The 25,024-nt window shown below is 37.6% G+C and overlaps 1 protein-coding gene across 1 annotated transcript in view; it reads left to right on the top strand.

Moving 5' to 3' along the window:
• LOC105442393 overlaps positions 1 to 23,302 on the top strand; it is a 36,027-nt gene extending 12,725 nt beyond the window's left edge. Inside the window, exons 2-20 of the mRNA XM_011674458.2 lie at positions 5,325 to 5,594; positions 5,917 to 6,159; positions 6,955 to 7,134; positions 9,181 to 9,459; positions 9,850 to 10,051; positions 10,475 to 10,641; positions 11,099 to 11,343; positions 11,701 to 11,883; positions 12,793 to 13,069; positions 13,488 to 13,645; positions 15,459 to 15,674; positions 16,468 to 16,591; positions 18,053 to 18,147; positions 18,788 to 18,941; positions 19,585 to 19,732; positions 20,330 to 20,509; positions 20,892 to 21,037; positions 21,695 to 21,952; positions 22,620 to 23,302. Of these exons, the coding sequence (XP_011672760.2) occupies positions 5,325 to 5,594; positions 5,917 to 6,159; positions 6,955 to 7,134; positions 9,181 to 9,459; positions 9,850 to 10,051; positions 10,475 to 10,641; positions 11,099 to 11,343; positions 11,701 to 11,883; positions 12,793 to 13,069; positions 13,488 to 13,645; positions 15,459 to 15,674; positions 16,468 to 16,591; positions 18,053 to 18,147; positions 18,788 to 18,941; positions 19,585 to 19,732; positions 20,330 to 20,509; positions 20,892 to 21,037; positions 21,695 to 21,952; positions 22,620 to 22,834 (3,740 nt within the window). The 3' untranslated portion in view covers positions 22,835 to 23,302. The remainder of the gene's footprint in view (positions 1 to 5,324; positions 5,595 to 5,916; positions 6,160 to 6,954; positions 7,135 to 9,180; positions 9,460 to 9,849; positions 10,052 to 10,474; positions 10,642 to 11,098; positions 11,344 to 11,700; positions 11,884 to 12,792; positions 13,070 to 13,487; positions 13,646 to 15,458; positions 15,675 to 16,467; positions 16,592 to 18,052; positions 18,148 to 18,787; positions 18,942 to 19,584; positions 19,733 to 20,329; positions 20,510 to 20,891; positions 21,038 to 21,694; positions 21,953 to 22,619) is intronic.
• Positions 23,303 to 25,024: the final 1,722 nt, after the last annotated feature.

The raw sequence follows: 25,024 nt of genomic DNA on the forward strand, positions 1-25,024 counted from the left end.
GGACCGAACAACTGATCAACCAACTAACCAAACCGCTCATCAGGCACATGAACAAGTTAGTAATCGAACCGATGACCAACCAAAGGACCAATCAAGTGATAAACCAACTACTCAAACCGCTGATCAGGCGCACGAACAAGTTAATAATCGCACCGATGACCAAACAAATGACCAATCAAATCCTCCTGAAGACGCCGACTCCAACAGAACCAGCAGTAACCCTGATGAATCCCTCCAGGCTAGTAATGGACAGAAAATGACTACGAGAGCATCAAGTGATGCAAATGATCCATCCGACCACGAGAGTACTTCCGAGGGAGCAGGGGAAACAGCGTCCATCACTGATCCAACAAGTCATGCACAGGATCCATCCGACCAAGAGAGTACTTCCGAGGGAGCAGGGGGAACAGAGTCCACCACTGATGCACCAAGCGATGCAAAGGATCTTTCCGACCAGGAGAGTACTTCCGAGGGAACAAGGGAAACTGGGTCCACCACTGATGCACCAAGGGATGAAAAGGATCCATCTGACCGAGAGAGTACTTCTGAGGCAGCACGGAGAACAGGGTCCGCCACTGATGCACCAAGGGATGCAAAGGATCTTTCCGACCAGGAGAGTACTTCCGAGGGAGCAGGGGCACCAGGGTTCGCCACTGATGCACCAAGTGATGCAAAGGATTCATCCGACCGAGAGAGTACTTCCGAGGGAACAAGGGAAACTGGGTCCACCACTGATGCACCAAGGGATGAAAAGGATCCATCTGACCGAGAGAGTACTTCTGAGGCAGCACGGAGAACAGGGTCCGCCACTGATGCACCAAGGGATGCAAAGGATCCACCCAACCAAGAGAGTACTTCCGAGGGAGCAGGGGGAGCAGGGGGAGCAGGGGGAGCATTGCCCGCCACTGATGCACCAAGGGATGCAAATGATTCATCCGACCAAGAGAGTACTTCCGAGGGAGCAGGAGGAAGAGGGTCCGCCACTGATGCACCAAGTGATCCTAAGGATCTATCCGACCGAGAGAGTACTTCCGAGGGAGCAGGGGGACCTGGGTCCGCCACTGATGGACCAAGAGAGGAGGAGGATAAGGAGCGGGTTAACACTACGCCAAGGAGCGGCATGGATGGGAAACCTGAATCGGACCCATCCCCAGGCGAAGAGACGCCGGTTGGCGTTAGAACAACAGCTCAAGCAAACGTAAATGAAAAAAGCCCTACCAGCAAGCCTCAGGTAGAGGAAGCTCATACAGATGGTACCGAATCTAAAGAAGACACCGGAAAAACCCAAGAGGATGGTGTAAAACCAACTCAACGAGTTGGTGAGGAAGATTCTGCATCTCGTAAGTGATATCCTATTGCTTTAACTTGATAACTAATTTTATTTTATTTTATTAGTTTAAATTGACCTGTTATAAACTTCTTTTAAATAAGTTATTTCCAAAATGTATTTATTTGCTTTATTTTGGGGGATAAGTGGTTCCTAATATTTGGTATTTAAAGCATTATTTATCTAATTTGTGTTATCATGGGCTGAAGGTTTTTCTTTATATTACCAATTTAATTATTTTGGTTCTATATATATATATATAAAGTCTTCTCTTTTACCTATCATTGGCCATATGTAATAGGTTGTTTATGCATTCAAGTGCCTCGTGAGAGGCAGAAATAGTCAATACTGACTGAAATGCTTTTATGTCCAATAACTAAAAATAAACAAAAGTAGCTTTTTTCATCAACTTTTAAATTTGTTGATGTTATTTCCAATGCAGTCCTATCTTTATCCTTATGAAGCTCCGTCCCCGATGCATAATTAATCTCGTTTGCCAATAATAATTTGAAAATACAGTTAACGGCCGTGAAGATCGAGTCTGCATTCTAGTCTGGTAATTATATGCAAAGATGAATTGCCATATTGTCATTGAATTCCAGATCAATCACCAAACGGGTGCGCTGTAGTCACGAGAGTCGCATTTTCATTTAAACTAGTGGACAGATAGCTCTTGCCCTCCTCACTTCTAATAACAAATACTAAATCAACTACAATTTATACTACTACGATTACTACTACTACTACTGTACTACTACTAAGATAACTTCCACTGCTACTACTGTTAGATTACTACTACTATCGTAGTGATAACTACTACTCCTACAGCTACTGCTACAACTACTGCTACTACTACTACTACTACTACTACTACTACTACGACTATTTATGCTACTAATTTTAATACTTGTGCTGCTGCTGCTGCTACTACTACTTCTACTAGTACTACTAATTATTATTATGGAAATAATAACAATGGCAATAACGGTTATTTTTAAAGCGCACATATCCACCACACAAGGTGTCCAGGCGCTCGAATAATATCCCGGGTCTGCTGGGCTACCGATTGTGGTGCTCACAGCATTCAAGGAATTCCATCCAAGCGGTATCCAATCGACACCTGGGTGGAGAGTAGCAAATGTAGATTAATTTATTGCCAAATTACGCTATTAGTGCGGCAGGGGAAGTCGAACCGCGAACCATGGGATCCACAGTCCGACGGCTTTCCACTAGACCACGACACCGTCATACCGGTCTATACGTGTGAATTCTTTCATGAATGAAGCTTTTTCCTAAATAATAATTTTGTTTATTTCATAGTATTTCTGGTAGTTTGATTTTTAATAAGGAAATTTATCTAGCTATTGTTATCCATTCCAGATTTATAGGATGCTTCGTGCCATATCCTTGCCCAGTGAAAATAACAATAACTCTTCATCTAAATGAAAAATAGATTCGAGTCAATAATTGACTCAAATCTATTTTTCATTTAGATGAAGAGTTATATTATGATACAAAACAAGTATTTTATTTCATGATTAGGACTTAAAAAAAAAAATATTGTATGAATTAGGAGAATTGCAGTAATGTGTACAACACACGAAGCTTTAACATTGAGCGCCCCATAAATCAATGGACTTAGTTAGAGCAACCTAGATTTATTCTACTTACCTGTATGCATGCAGGCTTTTATTTAGGAAAACACATCTAAAAATGAAACTATTCGATCCCGATTATTCCACCGTCTTCTCTTTGGAGAATTACAATATCGTGCCTTATCAAGCCTGTTAAAGTAAATAAATTGAGAGCCAAAAAATGTACCCATTTCCCATCATGTGTTGCTGTTCAGTACATTCTGACAAAGAGTCAGGATGATCACGCAATAAGCCACTGCAATTTCCTATCGCGTTTGCACTATATTACATGAATGAACTAGGAATATTGCAGTATAGCTGCGGAAAGAATCGCATGAAAAACAGAGTGTATGTGGAAAAGAGCCTATCTGACTTTTCGCGCGATAACTTTTCTCATCGCGGCCATGTCAACACTGCGGAAACCAATAATGCCATGGAAACGTGTAAACAATAGACGGGCAAATCGATGCTTGTTTGTAGCAAGACTCGACTGATCGGGAATGGAAAATTAACCCCCTTTTATTAATATCAGAATTGTCCTCGTGTATGCACAATTAGACTGAAATGCAGCCATGAAAAACCGCAATAAGAGGCAAGACAAAAGATCGGCAATGGTCTGAAAGAGTTGATAATATAACTGATTTCGTTTCTTTTCTTTCCCTTCTTTTTCTTTTAATGAAAGATTGATCTGGCATTGATGTGAGTGAAAGATAACATAATGAAGGGATTGATTGGGATACATGGGGGAAAAGAGAAATAAATTAACATGTAGAAATTCAGCGTGAGAGAAAGAGAGATATATGATGGGAGAGGGCATGGATAGATAGAGGCAGACAGAGAAAAGGGGGTGGGTATATTTTAACTAACCTGATTTCATTTGTAGCGTTACTGCCTAATCAAATAATTCTACATTGTTTCAATACTCAAACGACTTTTTATTTCAATTTCTCTTTTAATTCATTATCAATTGCTTTTATGCGATCATGCGATCGAAATTCCTAGAATTCAAAATACAAATTTGTATACAGTTACTTGTATTGCTGAAATGATATTAGTATTCGATTCGTCTACCACATAGCAATCTCCAAAATAAAAATGGAATACTATTGCCCATAGATATGAAACGAATGTTTATTTTTCTTCCTCTCTTAATTCATTATCAATTGCTTTTATGCGATCATGCCACAAAGATTCTTCGTATTCAAAATACCTCTTTTTGAATAGCCGCTTGTATTGCTGACACGATATTAGTATTCGATTCTTCTACCACGTAGCAATCAACAAATATTTTGTGAATAATAATACAAACAATGCACGATTGAGTCAGTAGCATATGGAATTGACGAAGTGAACTGTGTGTCCTTAAATATTTCAGCTGTATTATCCTAAAGGTCCATTGAAAACGAGATGAACTAGCGTCCAATTAATTATCTAGTCAATATCGAGTTCCACCAACACCACTTGAAAAGAAAAAACGAGAGGAAAAGAGAAGACTCGAGGAAACGAGGGGGAAGGTTATTGAATATTGATGGGCACTATTGCTCATTTATTTGTAATGATATAGTCCCTGGCTGTGAACCATTGTTAGAGAGTTTCGGGTTCGTGCAACAAGCCTCAATAGTATTATATAAAGATGGTTGATGGATATCTCTTTTTATCTCTCTCTCTCTCTCTCTCTCTCTCTCTGTCCGTCTCTCTCTTTTTATTTCTCACTCTCTCTCTCTTTCTTTCTTGTTTGTCTCTTGTTTGGCTCTTTTTTTCCTTCTCTCTCTCTGTTGTTATTATTTCCTTCACTTTCTTCCCATTCTTCTGAATATACTTCTTTGTTTTCCCTTTTTTAAATATGTATCTACTTTTTTTTCTCTTCCTCGCTTTTTAAGGTTATTGCAAATTGATTTTATTACAACAAAGGTTGATGGGTATTTTTTTTTTCTCTGTCTCGCTTTCTTTATTTTTTTCATCTTTCTCTCTCTCTCTTTCCCCCCTCTCTCTCTTTCTTTCCGTTTGTCTCTCTCTCTCTCTCTCTCTCTGCTGTTGTTGTTTTTTTTCCCTTTATTCTTTCCATTTTTCTAATTCTTGATCTTTTTTTTTCTTTTTCTGAATAAAGTAATGTGCAGATTATGCATTCCGATTAGCTGAATACAGCTACTATTTTTTAATTTATTTATTTATTTTTTATTATATTTTATTTTATTATTTTTTTATTTTTTATTTATTTATTTATTATTATTATTATTATTATTATTTTTTTAATTTTTTTTTTTTGGGGGGAATACATTGTTCCAACTTTAAAGACAGAAATTATTTTCATTGATTATTGATTTTATATGTATATCAATTATTATCCGACCTTTTCTACGTAGTATACCGCCTCCCACGTCTTGCATTGGCTGAAACACAAATCACACTCTCGGACAAGGACAAATGCACTCCGTTCACACTCACGTACAACATTCCTCAGCCGGGAGAGGGCGACACACCAGCTCAACCCTCGACTGACGGAGCAGACCAAGATGAACGTGGAACCGAAGGTGATGGTGAAACCGGGGAGGTGATCAGCTATGAGGATTTCAGTACTCTTCGGGAGGAGCAGTTTTCACTACCCGCTGTCCCATTTCTGCTGGGGAATCAAGGTATTCTTAACTGCTTCATCAATAATGTTATAATCGTAATAAAATAGACTTCTTAGACATTAAAAGACCGGAGAGCTAACCATCTAAGAAACTGAAACTAAAGACACGATTGCAGCTTTCATGCATCACCTATTGCAATCAGGTATTACGTAATCGGAACATAATTTATGTAGGGAATGTACTATGGTATTTAAATTGACCTGAAATTATCGATTTTTTTTTTAAAATCTCGAAAGTACTTTTGTTCAAATGAAATTGTACAAAATGGATGAAATAAAACTGAACATCATTTGTCGTTGTTGCTATCGTTGTATTACACCAGACGCTCAGCAGTCATTAGACCAATCCAGGAGGATTACCATTGATGAAGCGAGCTTCGTGTCAGATAGCCAGCTCACGGTTGAAGGGAGATTCTGTGAGATGGATTCGCGCGTCCTGCAGCTATGCCTCACGCTCGACGGACGCACGCGCATACGCACGGACGACGCACCAGAGGGCAAGTGTCACAATCTCACCGTGTACGCTGCGGCACCCGCGGTTTCAGGTGCTCGGTTGAGCGATAGAGGTAAGCTACATATACCCTTTTAAGGTATAGACCAGTTTTGGAAACGCCCCCTCTCAAAAACGTAATGGAAGTTCTTATTAACAATCATGTGAAAGAATATATTTTGACTAATACGTCATGATACAAATTTTGCAGGGAAACCTCCTACTAATAATATATTTGGTAAATTATTATAACGATCCGGCCTGGATAGATATCGCGAATGCACTTCAACATTGAACATTGAAGTATTGCCATCTAAGCCTCTGCGGGCAATATTTAAACAATAGTGAATTGATATTTGCACCCAAAACACTTGAACCGCAATTTTACCACTATCGGTCTTTACCTTTAACTTTTCCCTTTTCAAAGTCATTCGTTTGCCAGATGTATCGATGTGCACACAGCAATACCAATTGACAGTAGGATTGCTTTTGAAAACGCAAGACGCAAGTTTAGTCTTGAGTAGCTATTCTGGCGATCCTTTACATGGATAGATTACTAATACTACGCTCGGCACCTTTATAAAATAATAAAGCCATACCATGTAAAAGGAATTGTAATAATTCAATATTTCGATTAAATTTCGTTGCTAAGGAATTATATGAAATCACAACATTTTCTAATACCAACAGGACAGGTATTCCTCCGTCATTAGTTTCTTTCTTTCCACCTTTCTTCCATGCAAGCTCAAAACAAACTAAACATTTCATATATTTTCAGCTACTTTAATTTATAAAGTATAAGCATTACCGATGATGTCAGAACCATCTCCTTTGTATTGTTATTTATTTTATCCCTCTCCTCGTTTTGAAGCCGATGCCATTATCGTCTTCTTTGACAAGGACGTGAACGTCGCGAACCTTAAGAAATGTTCGGCAATCTTCGACGAGACTTCAGTGGCGAAGTTCGGCGACGAAGCAGAATGCCAGTGGCGCAAGGGCAGGGAATTGGTTGTGCGCTTGGGCAAGGGAGCCACAATTAATCCACAGTCAGGTAGAGAACATAGTATTTTAATTCTCATTAGCCTCTCTACACCCATGTGTTAAATGGATACCTGGCATGTTTTATTCGTTCTTCTTCTTCTACTCCTTCTTCTACTTCATCTTCTACTTCATCTTCTTCTTCTTCCTTTTCCTTTTTCTGCTTCTTCTTCTTCTTCTTTTTCTTCTTCTTATTTTTTTTCTTTTTCTTCTTCTTCTTCTTCTTTCTTCATCTTCTCCTTCTTCTTTTCCTTCTTCTTCTTCTTCTTCTTCTTCTCCTTCTTCTTCTTCTTCTTCTTCTTCTTTTTCTTCTTCTTTTTCTCCTTCTTCTTCTTTTTTTCTTTTTCTTTTTGTTTCTTCTTCTTCTTCTTCTTCTTTTTCTTCTTCTTTTTCTCCTTCTTCTTTTTTTCTTTTTCTTTTTCTTCTTCTTCTTCTTCTTCTTTTTCTTCTTTTTCTTCTTCTTTTTCTCCTTCTTCTTTTTTTCTTTTTCTTTTTCTTCTTCTTCTTCTTCTTCTTCTTCTTCTTCTTCTTCTTCTTCTTCTCCTTCTTCTTTTTCTCTTTCTTAGAGGTATCGTGGTATAGTTGATTCGTCGCTGGACTGTGAATCACATGGTACACGGTTCGAGTCCAACTGCGGCATTACTACCCTATGGCTATCAAAGAATGTGCCATCGGTGCAAGAATGTACATTGATTACATGACTTTAACAAAATAATATTAATGAAGTTAATCCATCACTTTGGCAGTGATTATTCTTAGATGCTCAGACTTGGACCTTTGCATGTGTGTACGACCTGTGGCTATTAGGGACTTTTAGATTTTGACGACGAGAGCGTGGACTGCCGCGTGTGACTTTGTGTTTAATAGGGGCTTTTAGATTGAGTGGACGAGAACACGACGAACGCCGACTGATCATGCGTGTCAACGTACTCAACTGCCCATGTTAACTACCATTAGAAATCTTTTAAATTGCACTCGACAAAACATACAGTTCCTCATTCTACCCTCAACAATTGATGTGGTAGACAAAAGAACATCCCTTCACTGCTATTATGTAAAAATGTGTAGAACAGGTGAATATGCATGCGACATCTGTTTTACACATTTTAACATAATAGCAGGGAAGGGATGTTCCTTTGTCTACCTGAGGAACTGTATATTTTATGCGCACGCGGCATATTAGAACCTTGAGCATGTTTTATGTAAAGCGCTATATAAATAACAATATGTATGTATGTACTAGATTTAGAAAAATCAAGGTTGACGCATTCTCAATCGCCGACTGAGACGACGTGACGCATGCGCAGTGCCTTAAAATGACGTCACACGTTGCAGTCAAAGCTGTCGACGTGCAAATCTAAAAGTCCCTAATAAGGCACTGGGCCGTGTTCGGCAGTGCCATAAAGGACGTCACACTACCTTAAAAGGACGCCCGGCCCCCCCCCCCCCCCCACTCAGGTTTCGAAATGACCGCATGCGTGTTGCCAAAATGTCCTTTTCGTAACAAAGGAAAAAGGTCGACCCGTATTGACTTTACACACCGGACTTTTGCTGAAAGGGGGGGGGGGGTGCTGAAAAAGGCTCGTATACAAAAGAAAAAGGTCGAACCGTATTGACTTTACACACCGGACTTTTGCTGAAAGGGGGGGGGGTCGGTTGGAACACGCATATGCGTACCCTAAATAACACTGAGTGGGGGGGGGGGGGGGGGGCGGGAAAGGACGTCACACGTGGCGGTCCACGTTCTCGTCGTGTAAATTTAAAAGTCCCTATTATTGGTCATGTATGCCGTCCGCTAACCATGAAATGGGTTCTTCATGGTGATAGGCTTAAACCGCTTAGAGGCAATTTGCAATTTGCGGTATACAAATATCTTATTATATTACACCCCCTGCCAGTCAATAACTGTATAATTATCATTATTAATATCATACAATGACCTTCATTTCTCGTGCGCAGATAGCATCTACGAACTGGCTTTAATTTGCTTATTCGCTTGGGTCACACACGACTTTTATTTCAATTTCTTCTTCTTCTTCTTCTGTTTTTTGTAATACAGAGAGCAGAATCGCACTCCGACCAGATCACATCCGGGCCTTCCGGCAGCTCTTTTCTCATACCGCGTCCGGCATGGTCGAAGTGCTCCTTCCGAACAATCCCGTAACCCCAACGGCTCTTATTGACGGCGAGCCGAAAGTTCCCGAATGCGGAGACATCAGGCTCTCGGCTCTGAGGTCAAAGGGCGGCGGATCACGTGGTCTAACATACACGTGGTCCATTCAGAGACCGACAGAGGATGTGGATGAGAGGATCACGAATATACTGGCGAGAACAAACGGTAAACAGTATGAACACGATAAGACAAATATCGAATCATTAGTATTAGTATTGTCATTATTGTTATCATACTCATAATTTGTACTGTATTGTACTGTTGATATATATATCTCTCTCTCTATATATATATATTAAATATAATAGTGCAGATATAACTATACGTGAAGGATCTTCACATGACTAATCTTTCGTGGACTTTGAAGATGAATGAACCCTAATCATAAGATCTGTAAAGTCGACTTCAAAATATATTTCATGCATGTTATGAACACTGCAAGGCAATACAAGTTGAGGGCGTTTAACACTGAACATGATTTTTTCGAAGTTGTGTCTAACTTGAAATAAAAGATAAATATTGTTGTCATCGTTTCTGTGTGTGGTTACCATGCAGGTGACAATAAAGCAGAGTTAGTCGTCGGCGCCAGTCTCCTGCCTGATGATACTCCGTACGTGATGCGATTAACCGTTAGGAACCTACTGGGACTGGAGAATTCGACGACTTTCACCGTGCGGAAAGCGAATGAACAGGAGCCTAAGTTTAAGATTGGAACCATAGGAATCCCCGCAGACAGAGTGGTCAACGTAAACAAGCCGTGAGTATCTATCTGTGATTCGCTAAGAACAAAAAAATAAAAATAATTGAATAAATAAATAGGGAGGAAGATCACAACAATGAGGATGAAGATGGTGATGATGATAATAAAGATAATAACAGTAATGATAATAATAATACAGCTAATAAATCAACTACTACGACAACTGATACAAAATAATGATAATGACATGATAACAAATACTTGTCCAAGTATAAATTTGTGTTGAATGTGATTTTTAATATTATTGTATTATTATCATCATTATTATCAGTATTATAATTATTATTGTTTTTATTATCATTTTTTATCAATATCATTAATATCATTATCAATTCATCACTGTGACCATTATTGCATTTGTTGTTATTTATATTATTATTAATCATTATTATCATCATAATCATTTTATATCCATGACAGCGTTTCACTTGTCGGTGATTTATCATTTAACGGCCGTGGACCCGGTTGTGGAAGGCTAAATGCCTCTGAAGTGAACTTTCAGTGGTCCGTATCTGGTGCTCAGTTTGAAGAGGGCGTCCTAAATACGAATAAACGAGGACTCCGGTTTCCACCAAGATCTCTACCCGGTATGTAATCAACTTAAGCTGATCCAAATCTCATTTATTGTTTGTTGGATGAACAAGAAAAGAATCGTGTTTAACGTAGACTCACTCCATCTCTGAATTATTATTATGATTTGTGTTTGTGTGTGTGTCTGTTGGTCATCAGGTACACACTTTGATCACTGGGACCTTGACCGTAAAATATGGAGCGGATGACCCTAAGACCTCGTCGAAGACGGCAGCATTTATAACGGCCTACACATTTTTTGTCTTCACATTGTAGCGCCCTCTAATTTACAAGAATATATTCATGTTCTACTAGACAACTAGGACACAAATAGATAACTACCACCTTGACCGTGACCTATGGAGATGATAACCCCACGACCTTGCCCAAGAAGGCAATATTATATACGACATACATTTTTTTCTTCAGAATTAAATTACACCAGATTGATTTTATGTTTTACTTGACACACAGGAGACACGGAGATCACTGCGACCTTGACGTTGACCTATATGGCTGATACTCAAGTGACCTTGACCCGTACAGTGACCTTCACCACGGCCTTTGAACCCCTCGTGGCACGTATCAAAGGTGGTGAACGCATAACCACTGGTGAGGCTTCCAGTCCCTTCGACCTAGACTGCTCGCTGTCCAGAGATCCAAACTTTAATGGCGATGAACCCGATGAGGGACTTAGGTTTCGGTGGGGCTGTTGGCAGGTAGGTGATGTGATTGTTTTTAGCCAATAGCACGCTTTTGCTAATAGTTCGATGACTAGCATGAGTATGGTGTCGCCTCTGAGAGACGCTGCTGATCATACTGTTTTATTTTATTATAGATTCAATATGAACTCTATGCCATATTGCAATGGCTTAAAAAGCGAAAACCTTCCGGAGAAATGAACAAATCACCGTCTTAAATACCACCGTAAGCATCACATAATGCTAAACGCGAGCAGCCAATTATAGCATCGACTTTAATTTATTTATGATGAAAGTAGCAGTAGGTTTTATCTGGTATATAAGGTAATATTATTTCAATGACATAACTTATTGTTACTTTCTTGATTCTTTAAGGAGACTGATAAAACCGGATGCAACCCTACGTACCCATCAACGGAAGCTGTTTTGACTGTTGACCCTTCCGCGTTGACAGCTGGGAAGGCCTATTCTTTCTCTTGCTACGTCTCAAAGGCCGGCTTTGACGGTGAAGTACATAGTAGTGTGACGGTCGATGTTACGGAAAACAATCCACCTCTGGTAAAGTTTTAAATGTATAATGATATACCATATAGTCATATATATTAACTATTTGCTGAATAGCATAGTAATTGAGACGAATACATTTTTTACCTATAATATTACGAAATAATTTTAAACATACATTTTCGATTATAAATATGAAGCTCAGAATCAAATAGTTATGCAGGTCGCTCAGACGAATTAATTTAGAAGAAAATCTAATGGGGATACAAATACATCCCATGTAGATTACTTTACGTATCTCTTTCCAAATTAGAATAACATTTTTTTTTTTTTTTTTTTTTTTGGGGGGGGGGGATATCCTTTAAATATGGATATATTCTGTATCTTGCATTGTTTACTGCAATATGTCCAACTACAATATTTGTACATCTCTAACAATTTATTTCTAACTAGATGTATCCATCATAATGTTTTCGTTTGAATGATGTTATACCTTGATTTAACTGTTATCCGATACTTTTCAGGGGGGATAGGGAGTCCTTCTTTGACGACTCAATTTTTAAAGAACAGTTATGTTCAAAGAATGACCTCTCCTTTGTCATCGCGTCTTCAGAGATATTCGAAGGTGAAAGGGACATGCATTATAAACCTTTCGGCTGTTTGTGTTGCCTCTCTGCACGAGAGTTCGTTTACCACATGTGCAGTTTCGCCCAAAACAAAAATAGTGAGAATAGTATTGATGCTGATAAGGATTATCTTGGTATTAATTATATCATCATTATTATTGCCATCGTCATCACCATCATTATCATAGTAGTAGTAGTAGTAGAAGCATTAAGATAGTTGAACCATAAGTCTTAAAATCACCATAATAATACTTTCCACTCATTTTATTTGTTACTATCTTCCTCTCCCCCTTCATGTTTTTCCTACTTTACAAAATTGCTTCACTTGCACTGGCAGATTTCGCTGGCCCTGCTCCAATCGAAGGACGGATCTTACAGACCGAGGAGAGACATAGAGATACGGGCCAACGTCAGGGGTGATGACATCAGCGAAATGAGTTGGGAGGACGTAGGTGGCGGTCTTGATGGATTGGGGGAAGACGAATTCACGGAGTTCAAAGACGTAACACAGACGGATGCAGAGACAACATTAACTACTTCCGAGGTCACACGTTCATCTAAGCCATATACTGTCAGGTTCGGACAGTACTACTCTCTTCTGAAAATTAACAACGGTATGTAAAATGAAGCCTAATGCTGAATGCTTAACCTTTCGGTTGCTTTCTCTGCCATTTGACACGGTCGCTCCATGGACACACGTGCATTGTCGCACAAAATGGCGGGCACCGAATGAGGAAAAGGTTGCTTCCTTGAAACACAAAGGGTTAGCAAATTATTAATTTCCTGTCTTGGTTAGCTCAAAAACAACCGCTTAAAACAAGTATAACAAATCGGAGCACAAACACAACATAAAACATATTGTATGTTTTTCATTCTCTCTCTTTCTCTCTGGGTTTCTGTATCTTCTCTTTCTCTATGTTCATGGTGTTATTCACCCTATCTAATTAGGATGGTTATAATGACATTATTTTCCTTCTTCATTTACTTACTCTTGTTTTCTTCTTTTTCTTCCTTTTCTGTTCCCTTCTACAGCAACCCTCGAAGCCGGTTCTCAGTATAGTGTACAGTTTAGCGCCCTCAACGGGGAAGACACGGGTTCTTCAACAATTGACTTCCAGGTTCTTGGCAAGGTAACTGGTTGCCAGTTTGAGTTTGGTGGAGACGAGACGTACGTGGACACTGCTTCCAATGTAAGTCGAAATGATGTTCATTAAACTATTTGTCCATAAAGATAAAGGTGTGTTCTGGTAATGCGATTGCATTGTGAAAGAAAAGGTGTAGAATGGATCAGGAAAGGTAACGTTGATCATTTAGCATGTAAGTATTGGTGTGCACTGCAAGGTTAGGGAGTCATCACAATCTTAATAAATTTGGCCCAGTCTTAAAAGTAACAAACACTGTACACAGAAAGATATATGGGACTACACAAATGGTGTCGGGGCTACCTACCTTGATTTTCCTTATCTATCATTGCTCATTACTCAGTTAATATACATTTTCTTCATGAATTGTTTGGCACATGACATTTATTTGTAATCTTGAACATTCAGTGTAAGTTTCGTTTGATTCTGTGAGAATTCATCTTCTTTTTTTTACCAGAACTCAAGTTTATCTTTAATATTTGACACTTACGTCGGATATGATTTTAGATTGTCATAATTGCTCTCTTTAATATTGACTTCGACACAGTCTTTTACACTGACCTGGCCAATGGTTCAACACTGCCTCAGACCCTAAACTCATTTATAGACATAAAACTAATTTCACTTATTTTAGAAATTATTTCATACCGTCTTTAACTCTCTCTTTGACACTGTCTTTCATACCTTTATTAGCACTCTCTTTAATACTGTCTTTGATATTTATGTATTTCTTTTTTCAGGTTTTAATTAAAATAGAGTGAATCAGAAACAACTGCTTTCCAATTGCGCCCTCTATTGTATTTGACAGTGTCTTTGACACTATCTGTTGCACAATCTTTGGCACTGCTGTTTATACCATCATTGGTTTCCTCTTTAACACTGTCTTTCAAACTATCTTTTACACTATATTTGACACCGTATTTGGCACTTACTTTGAACCTGTCTTTCATACCATCAGGCCTAACAAAAAAGATGTTGTATTGCCCTTTCGGTGCCAAGACATGTGTCGGTCGGTCGGAAATCCTTTCTTTCTTCCTTTTTTTTTCTCTCCCTCTTTTAGCTGATATTTCTCAGTGTTTACAAAAAAGAAATAATTAAAAAGCCAACCGTAGATTTAAAAACTTGTGGGTCTGTCAAAAAGGGCAATACAACATCTTTGTTAAACGCCTCATGGAATTTATCGTCACTAATGTCTTTGATACTGTCTTTGCACTGTATTTGATAACGTCTTTGCCTCTCTTTCTTTTGCAATGTATTTAACACCATCTTTGACAAACTCTTTAACACTATATGACACTGTCCTTGGCACTGTCTTTTACACAATCTGTCACACTGAATCTAACAAATTCTGTGACACAATATGTGACACTTTCTTTGATAATTGCTCTGTCTCAGATACTTGCTCTGTCTCAGATACCGTCTATTTGAAACTTCTTCTGCTATCTTTAAACCTTTGTTTCGAATCCAGATGAAATAAACTGTTCTTGACACTGTATTGACAACGTCTTTGTCCTTCACTTTTTTGCCGTTAAAACTATACTTGACAGTGTCTTTGGAACTGTCCTTCTTACGATCATTGACACTGACTTTAACACGTTTTTGACAACATCTGGGCCTCGTTGCATAACACTTTCCATTGATGGTAACTTTTACATCAATGTCAACTACCATGATAACATGTCTCAACAGCCAATCAAAATCAAGGTTTCCATGGTAGTTACCATTGATGGCAAAGTTACCATCAATGGTAAGTTTTTTGCAACGTGGCCCTGTCTTGCTTTGATACTGGCTCTGTCCCTGATATTCTATTTGAAACTACCCCTCCTATATTATCTGTTGAAACTGTTTTTATCAAATCCAGGTGATGTACACTGTCCAGTCATGCTCTGCAGATGAGGACAAGGTCCTTACTTACCAGGCCTTTGCTCAGGTATCCCTAGAGGACGGGCAGAACTCTCTGCGTCTCCTCGGTCAGACCTCGGAGATGCCAGAGCTCCAGGTTGACCACGACGTCTATGATAAGGTCAAGAGCAAGATAGAAGCCGGTGACACAGTGCCTTTCAAAGTCGGTGTTAGGGTAAGCACTAGTATTCACGACTCTTCCCCTATTAAGTTAAATAAAGAAATCCATCGACAATATTCAAGTTTTCTGAGTTATTGGACAAATAATGGCAGAATGAAAGCATTATTTGGCGGATAAACGATGTATTAAAGCCCCACTGTCCTGCTTGTAGCTACTTGCGCCCGCTATATAGAAAACAATGCATAATCGGTGACCATTGGTCCTCTTTTTCTTGTGTTAATTGAGAGCTTATTTTGATGAGATAACCACCTGTCAGTGACCTTGCAGGGAGGTATAATCCCTTCTGGCTAAAATAGTGCGGTATGGCTTTAATTTAAAATATTGAACCAATCGACAATATTCGAGTTATTGGGAAAATAATGGCAGAATTAAAGCAATAATATGTGGCGGATAAACGAATAAATAGAATAAGCCACTTAGTAGGTCCAAAGCTCTATTCCTAGTGCTACTTTACATTGTTTCTGGAAACTTTGCATTCATTGGATGAGTTTACTCGTACCCGGCTACTTAGAGGCACGTTCAGGTATGACGAGTCAAGACCGTTTAAATTTTGTTCCTCTTCTCTAATGACAACGCAAAAGGTAATACGGTTCACATGTATGTATCTTAAACATAACGCAAAATACGCGTAGGACTTTTGTTGCGCGTAGTTGTGGTATACGTTTTTTTTCCTTTTTTTTTCCTTGCCTGTTTACCAAGTCAAATAATGGTCACCTAATGGTTATAATATTTCCAATGGAACCTATTTATCTGTGATTTTGTTTAAACTTCTCCTCGACCTGCATAGGTATGCTACCAGCTCACCAAAGTATGTGCGGATTTCACGAAAGATGTGACGTATGACCACCAACCCCTAACGGCGGAAGACATCGATGACAAGAAGGAGGAAATTAATGATTTGAAGAACGAAGGTACTTATTACTTGTGAATCGCCGTTTAGTCTACACCTAGTTCGCCTACTACCCAATTAGTTGATTTCAATGTGATCTTTTGCGCTCTTATTCTATTTTCAAGTCGATCCAATTTGATGATTTCAAATGATTTCAAATGATCTTAAATCTCATGCAAAACATAATACAATGAATAATTATATTACAAAAATATGCAATGAAACGACACATATAATGGAAAAAGCACGAGCAAAGAGGAACTAACTGGAAGCAGAGCTTGTTGAAGTGTTAGTTCCAGTTCATCTAATGCCCATTTCGTCTACTATCCATTTGATCGAAACATCATTTATAATCATAAATACTAATAATCATCACATGATATAGAGTACCGAAGCTGTGACGTCATAAACATCTATTTTTAGAATTTCTCAATTTCTCAATTTTTTCTTCATATAAAAAATAATGTCCAAATGTCGAAAACCAATTGAATATGTTAAGTATTGGTTGAGATATGACCATCTGAATAAATATACTCCCCATAGGAGCTCAGTGTTATATGCTCTGGCTCTTAATGTTTAGGAGCCAGAGCATATAGCACTGAGTTCCCATAGGACATATATTCATTCAGATGGTCATATCTCAGCCAATACTTAACATATTCAATTGGTTTTCGACATTTGGACATTATTTTTTATGTTCTTTCGGAATATGAAGAAAAAATTGAGAAATTCTAAAAATAGATTGTTGATGACGTCACACTTCACCACTCTATTAGACCTTATGGATGTAAGTCAAAAAAGGCATCAAACCAACTTAGAATTAGACTAACTGGTTAATAATCCAAATAAAAACAAATACCCAATGATTTTTAGACCATGCGGATAGTATTAGTATAGTATTAGTCTTAATGTTATTTATTCGGCACTTTCAAGAAATATAACAATTAAGCAATATAATCATGGTAAATACAAAATTGGAATGACAAAATCTGTGCAAATACAATTTTTTGTAGCAATATTCTGAGTGCAAAAGATGGCGGCCAGGGAAGAAAAGAGCAAACTTAATTACTGTAACCGTAAAGGTCCCTCCGCCCAACCAACTGATGCACCCAGAAGACTGGTAAAAATATAGCATAAGGACAAATAAGAGAGTAACAAATCAAGGATAAACAATAAGAATATTATATATATAAGGATAGTACACAGGCTGGATGTAAACCGAATGGGAAAAGACCAATTGAGTAGAAGGCGAACTGGTTGTAGACGAAACAGCAATAAACTTGTCTGAATACCCTTGACCCTTTCAATACATGCATTCCACGTGTTGTAGTTTTGTTCAATAACTGTTGATTTAGAGCCCGGGAAATATAGTAGATAGATAAGTAGAAAATGCAATAATCTCTGTCCACATGTATTATTTGTGGAGAAATCGAATTGATTCTGAACTATAACGTACTATCATCCACATTTTTATTTTTCGTAGGACGACCGGTGGAAGGACTCAAAACAGCGAACAGCGCGCAGAAGGCTAGCGCCGACTTGTCTACCGAAGGCGCACGAAAGAGACGAGCAGCAATAGTAATATTTTGTTTTAATTCTTTATTAATTTTTACTCAGTCAATAATGAATTAAAGAAAAGAGCGGTCAGGGGAAAGACTTATCTTATAATATTATTACTGATAAAGATGATGTTGCTGATGATAACTATGATGACGATGATGATAATATGATTATAATGACAATAATAGTTGTAGTAATAATGATAATAATAATGATAATAACAGACATTTAGTGATCATTGTAGTAAAAAATTTGATAATAATACATACTAATCTTTACAACACCGTCAAGGATATGTACGGTTTTTTAAAAGTGTTCTTCAGAAATATGTTAATCGTGGTCATCATGTTCAGGCTCTATTATTGTTTTCAATGTTGTTTCTCCTTCATCATTATATTATGTTTTATTTATTAATGTGTTTATATATCAATATATTTACTTTCTTATTTAGTTATTTATTCATTTATTTACTTTTTGTTGATTTTTGTATCTATTCAATCATCTATAAACATATAAATACATTTCGTCAGCTCCCAGCAAGAACGGATAACTCGTACGGCTTCCTTTATCTATTAAGAAAAAAACTTTCTTAGCATTAAAATTGTAATCATTCTCATTATCACTGCTATTATTATTTTCATTATTATTATTATTTCAGAGCTTTGACCAGACCTTACTGGAATTGCAAAAGGAACTACTGATCCTTGCTGCTGGGGACCAGAGCAATTATGACGGCTACCCTGGCGATGTTCTATCAATGGTGGATGCGGCCATGGACGTACCTATCCCCGCATACCAACGGGAAGAGATAAGTACGTGTTTAACAATCCGACAGAAAATAAGAAAGGTTGTGATTTTATATTTGGCATGATGGGGTAGGAGTGTTTTGCTTTAAATATTTAATGGCTGCCACAACAATTTTATCGTGGCGCCTAGAAATATAGATTTAGACGTGTTGAAATTTTACTTCTTCGTCCTATTGTTCTACTTCTTCTTTTTCTTCTTCTGCTTCTACTTTTTGTGTTTTCTTCTCATTTTCATTATTTTCATTAAAAATATTATCATTATCATTGTGATTATTAGTGGTACTACTACTATTTTATTCATTGGTAATCTTTTGTCTGGGTAGCCCATTGAACAATAAGTAGTGGTCCTCCATGTGGTCCTGAATAATTATGAACATATTTGCATCATAAAGCATAACGTTTATACAGAACAGTTAAAATAAAATTCCATAGTACGTGTAGAAAGATATAACGCAGCAAACACCGAATACTCGTTTGCAAAGTAATCATATTAAACCTGGTTCAACTGTAATGCCAATAGGAAAATATTGATTAAGTCGCTATTGTGTGCATAAATCATAAATCAGAATACGTACGTAAATGATTAAATGAATAACGACCAACTGAACAAATTAAATTGATTTAATCTCCATCTTAATTTTCTCTTTAGGGGGTATACTGGACGCACAAAGGAATGTGCTTCAATCCGCGAAGGATCTTGATGACCGCCTACCACAGGAAACCATCGATGGGGTTCGCCAGCAGCTGGAGGATGCCAAAATAGCATTCCCGGACAGCGTGTTCTTCACGGAGAACAGGTAAACATGGCAGTCGGGTTTCATGAAAATGGTGTCCATACTCAAGTTAATTGGTTTATTTGTAATACGTCAATACTGGTGATCACACTAACGGTTATGGTGACCATGATTTGATTAGGATGGTTATTGTGGTGACGATGGTGATGAAATATAATGATGATGATATCAATGGAGATAATAGGAGGGGGATGATGAACATAGTTATGATGTTATTGGTGAAAATGCAACTACTACTACTAGATGTACTACTACTACTACTACTACTACTACCACTATTAGCCTACTACTACTACTTACTACTACTACTACTACTACTACCACCACCACTATTAGACTGCTACTACTACTACTACTACTACTACTACTACTACTACTACTACTACTACTACTATTACTACTACTAGTACTACTACAACTATTAGCATGCTACTATTTATACTACTACTACTACTATTACTACTACTACTACTACTACTACTACTACTACTACTACTACTACTACCACTAATATAATGCTGCTACTGAGGTTATGAAAGTTAACGTTTTGTTCACTTTTCTATCGTATGTGGATTCTTTATTTTTAAATTGTTTTATCAGAGAAATTCTTGGACTGCTTTCAAAGTGCATGGGCAAGAACCTGGCAACCGGTGAACGGATTTCATCTTACGGTGACGACATTTTGATTACTATCGAGGCCACACTCAATATCGATCCCATAATGATACCTAAGGGCGATGGCTCTATCACCTTCAAAGGTGGGGATGACGTCAGAAATAGGTGAGTTTATCTTGTTAAAAAAAAATCTAGTTATGTTAGTTCGTTCGCGTGTTTGTTATCTGGCTTCATTTTCAGTTCGTCGTATATTATGTAGTGCATATCTCTCGTTTTGTTATCAAATTAATTTTTATATCATTTCTTTAGTGAATAGTTCCTTGCTTATGATTACACAATATCACTTAATATTCTTCTTCTTCTTCTTCCCCTCCTTCTTTTTCTTCTTCTTCATCATCATTTTCTTCTTCTTCTCCCACTCTCTGAATATATCGTATGTGTTTATGTCTGTTAAGCGGGGAAAAGCAGGAGCACTTTTTCACCCAAAGTTCCGTACATGTCACACTAAGTATCATGCAATTGTTCTATGACCCTTCTGTTGCCATAGATACGACACCTCGTGGGAGGGATGCGGATGCGAGGAGTGCGTAGGAGTTCTGGTTGAATTCTTCATCTACCGCGGCCAAGACTACGTGGCCGGTGAGTCACATGACAGTGACGTCATCGGGATGCAGTTCGTCAATCCTTGCACAGGTGAGAAAATACTAATGGAAATAATAATAATCGTAATAAATGCTTTAACCCTCCTCCCTCACTTAAAGGTACAATGTCACATTTGCAGGCTAAACAAATGAAAACGTTAAACTTAAATGGCATTTAAAATATAATACTAATTTAGAACTTCCTTTTAAACGAAAAAAATGTTGGAAAATAACGACCGTTAGTTGTCGAATCAACTTTAAGGATTGCAGTCGTTTAATGTAATATAATTTTGGACCGAAAGGTCGTATGTTTTGTGTTGCGCAAAGATCGACTTTAATTTTGGTCATTACAAGAAGTCGGCTATTGATGTAGGCAAATGCTCATGTACCATTTACTGCTAACTGTATTTATGTTTTTATAAAAGAAAACAAAAAGTCGCTCCTTAGTTCCTGACAAAGAATTGCATAATTTTGAATACTAGGACCCTGCTTACGTTTAAATTTCACAAATAGGACGTACGTGAAATATTCATAATTCCTGCAAAGTTCTGAAGAATTTGATGCTGGCTGCAAAAGGAATACAGCACCTTTAAGCAAGGATAATCTCGTACAAGTGGACTTCCCAATGTTAAATAAAAAATCTTCCTACATTGGGGGTCAATTGCGCCATGGGTTCTTTACAACTTGGTCTTTTCATTCCCTTGCACAGGCGACCCGATGGAAGTGCGCGATCTCTACGACCCCGCAACCATATCAATCCCCTTCTCATCCCCTTGGCCGTCCATGACCCGCCCCGTTTGCTCGTACTACAATGACACCAACATGGAATGGAGCCAAGACGGTGTGCAGACAGTCGTCGACGGGATGGATGTCCGTTGCGAAACCAATCATACCACAGAATACGTGATCGATTTTGTCATCGAGGATGGCGCTGTAGCGGAACCCACACCAACCACCTCCACTAGAGGTGAATTTGATAGTTTGAATTGTTTATTTTGAGAGTAGTAAACAAAATGGCGATCATCATTTATGATTATGTTGATAATGATGAACGTGATTATGACGATGATGTTAATAATAGCAGTAATTATACTAAAAGTAATAATGATATTAACAATAACATTAATACTACTACCAATAAAAACAATACTTACCATAACCATGTTCATCATGATCGTCATCATCCTTGTATTGGCAATATAATTATATAATATAGTAATGGTCAGAATATAACAAATAATAAGGTTAATACGAAGAATGAAGAAGAATAAGAAGAAGATAATAATAATAAGAATAAAAGAAGAATGAAAATAAAATGATAAAGAAAAAGAAGACGAAGAATGGTAGAAAAACAAACTCTAAATATAAGAAAAACAGAAAGATGGCAATTATGATGTGTTAGTAATTTTTTGGGGGACTAGCAAACAGCTCGAGATTGCATGTGTTCTTTACCTATATCTCTCCCCCTCCCTCAAGTAAAACGAGATTTTCATACTATTTTTGGTGCCTTTAATATTATTCGGCCGGATATGAGCACAACGTAAAGTTATCTATATTCATATAAATCTGCTATTCCAAATCATTATATCATGTGAATTATGACTAATCATTCTGAAATTTGTTCTGATCCTCAGGAGATGACATGACCACTCTCGAAGACGACGACGACGATGATGACGACGACCAAATCCCTGGACTGACTGCTCTGCTGGGCATGGGTATAGGCGTGATTGTCGGCATCGTTGTCGGAGCCATTGTCGTTCTCGCCATCATCGTCATCCTTATCGTAGTCGTCCTCAAGAACGTGAACAAGCCCAAGATGATGGTCTCACCCGTCGTCAAGGCATAAATTCTCATCAATTCTTCTTTCTTTTGTTCTTACTATATTCCGTATTTCCTTACTTTGCTCCCTACAAATGTATTCACATTTCTTTCGTATATGTTGACGATTCGAAAGTGCTAAGTTTACACTAAAGTAGCCCCCCCCCCCCCTTTATGCGTTTACAGGCACACAACTCTTGTTAGTCCCTGAGCGTAACAATTATGCAGCCCATAATAGTGAGACTATGCTGACGTCATAATCTAAAGGCTCTAACTGAACTGTTTGACAGACAGAGACTGCCAGATATAGGCTCTGAACAAGGCTTCATGAGTTGTGGAAAAATGTCCGATATGATTCTTTGCTTCAGACAACCCGGCCCCCTCCCACTTTCTTAATGTTGTCCTTTTCCCTGCATCTTTCATTTTATATATAATCGTTGGTGTGCCCTTTTCCTTCACCCTCTTACTTCATTTATATCATTACTCAATTACTTTATATTTGTAATTGTTTTTTGTTGTTGTATGTTTGTTTGTTTTTCAACCGTTACCATTGGTTAATTGTATGAATGTTATCATAAAATTTAATATTACTAAAACAGTTTTCGGAGAATCGTTTTTGTTATTTAAAGCTTGTGAACAAATTGCATACAATGAAATCTTTAAGTAAAACATCTATGGTACTTTGTAGTGATATTTGCTCTGATTAATGTGAAGGTTACTTTGGAAAAGAAGTTCATGGTAAAGCAGCTTTAGAACGAAGGGCTTAAGAGGGGAAGTAAGAGTATGGCGGCACTGAGTACAGCTTTATAAGCGTGAAGGTAACTAGATTTAACCAAATGTACATTATCCACTGTTCTTTTGGGTGATTGAGAGAGGAAGGAAGAGAAAAAATGAGAAAGATGTAAATATTTCTATTTTTGCACAGAGAGGAATATAGTAGCTATAGATCATTGTAGGAAAAACAGGAAGGAAAAACGAGTTTGCTAGAAATTATATGTATCAAACCAATTTATTATGGTTCGAATTATGTTTTCATGCAAAACATTGTTTTAATGTCATCACTTTATCAATCACCTTGAAAATGACATCTTTACCGATGTTTTTTTGTATATAAATATCATCGTTTCGTTTGTTTGATGTGAAAAATGCAGTGCATTTACTATTTTCTATTCTTAAAAAGAATTGTAATAACTTATGTTTGAAATATATTTTGGCATGTATATACTTCATGGGCAGTTGTATTTTACAAATATGTTTGACGTCATCACTATTTGAGACACCTTGAATTATTAATAATTTCATGTCTTTCTTTCCCAAAAATGCATTTTAATTTTTATAATGAATTGCATTAGTTTGGGTTATGATAGGTTAGTATCTGTATTTGTATTGTATAGTGGAGGTCTCGTGGTATAGTTGATTCGTCACCAGACTGTTGATCACGTGGCCCGCTGATCGAGTCCCGCATTAATAATATCATTTACAAAGTCATTAATCTACATCTACACCCGGTAGGATGCGCACATTAGTATGGTCGGATTAGCATGTGTGCGCTTGTAAAATGGCGCCTACCCCGAATGCTCCCCAGGGAATGGAGCGTGTACACTACCATGTACGGATTAGCAATTGAATCCAATAACCGAGGTAATAAGTATTACAATGTAAAGCACTTAAAGTAGTATAAACTGCTATACAATTGTGACTAATATTATTTTTTAACAGGGATGACATGTAATTTTTTTATTTTTGTTACTTGGCATTTGTCGTACCCCGGGAAAGTTATAAATAAATATAGAGCTTTGTCTGACGTCTTGGCAGCTATATTTCACCACTAATTATTATTATTTGTGTGCCAGTATGTACCACTAAAAGCTGATCAATAAGATGTGTTATACAGGGTATCCGCGGATGTTTAGAAAACTTCGACACACTAACATTTTGCTCGGTCATTTATAATTGCTTTAAACATATCCTTCGAGTCTTAAGGTAATCCAGAGTCCTTTAAAATAAAGAAACGCAAATACCACGAATGTTTTTTACATCATTTTATTATACCTACTGGTACTTAAAAACAAGATAGGTGCAATCTTATTATAAAGTCATGTTTAGTTGATTTAAAAGCCCTCTGATGCAAATGAATTTCCCCGAAAGATGATTAGAAGACTATTTACGTGTTACATTTTCAAATTATCTGATCATTTATGTTCGTTAGATTGCGTGT

The sequence above is a fragment of the Strongylocentrotus purpuratus genome, unplaced genomic scaffold (assembly GCF_000002235.5).
Source record: "Strongylocentrotus purpuratus isolate Spur 01 unplaced genomic scaffold, Spur_5.0 spur5_scaffold_20, whole genome shotgun sequence".
In the NCBI taxonomy this organism is placed as follows: domain Eukaryota; kingdom Metazoa; phylum Echinodermata; class Echinoidea; order Camarodonta; family Strongylocentrotidae; genus Strongylocentrotus; species Strongylocentrotus purpuratus.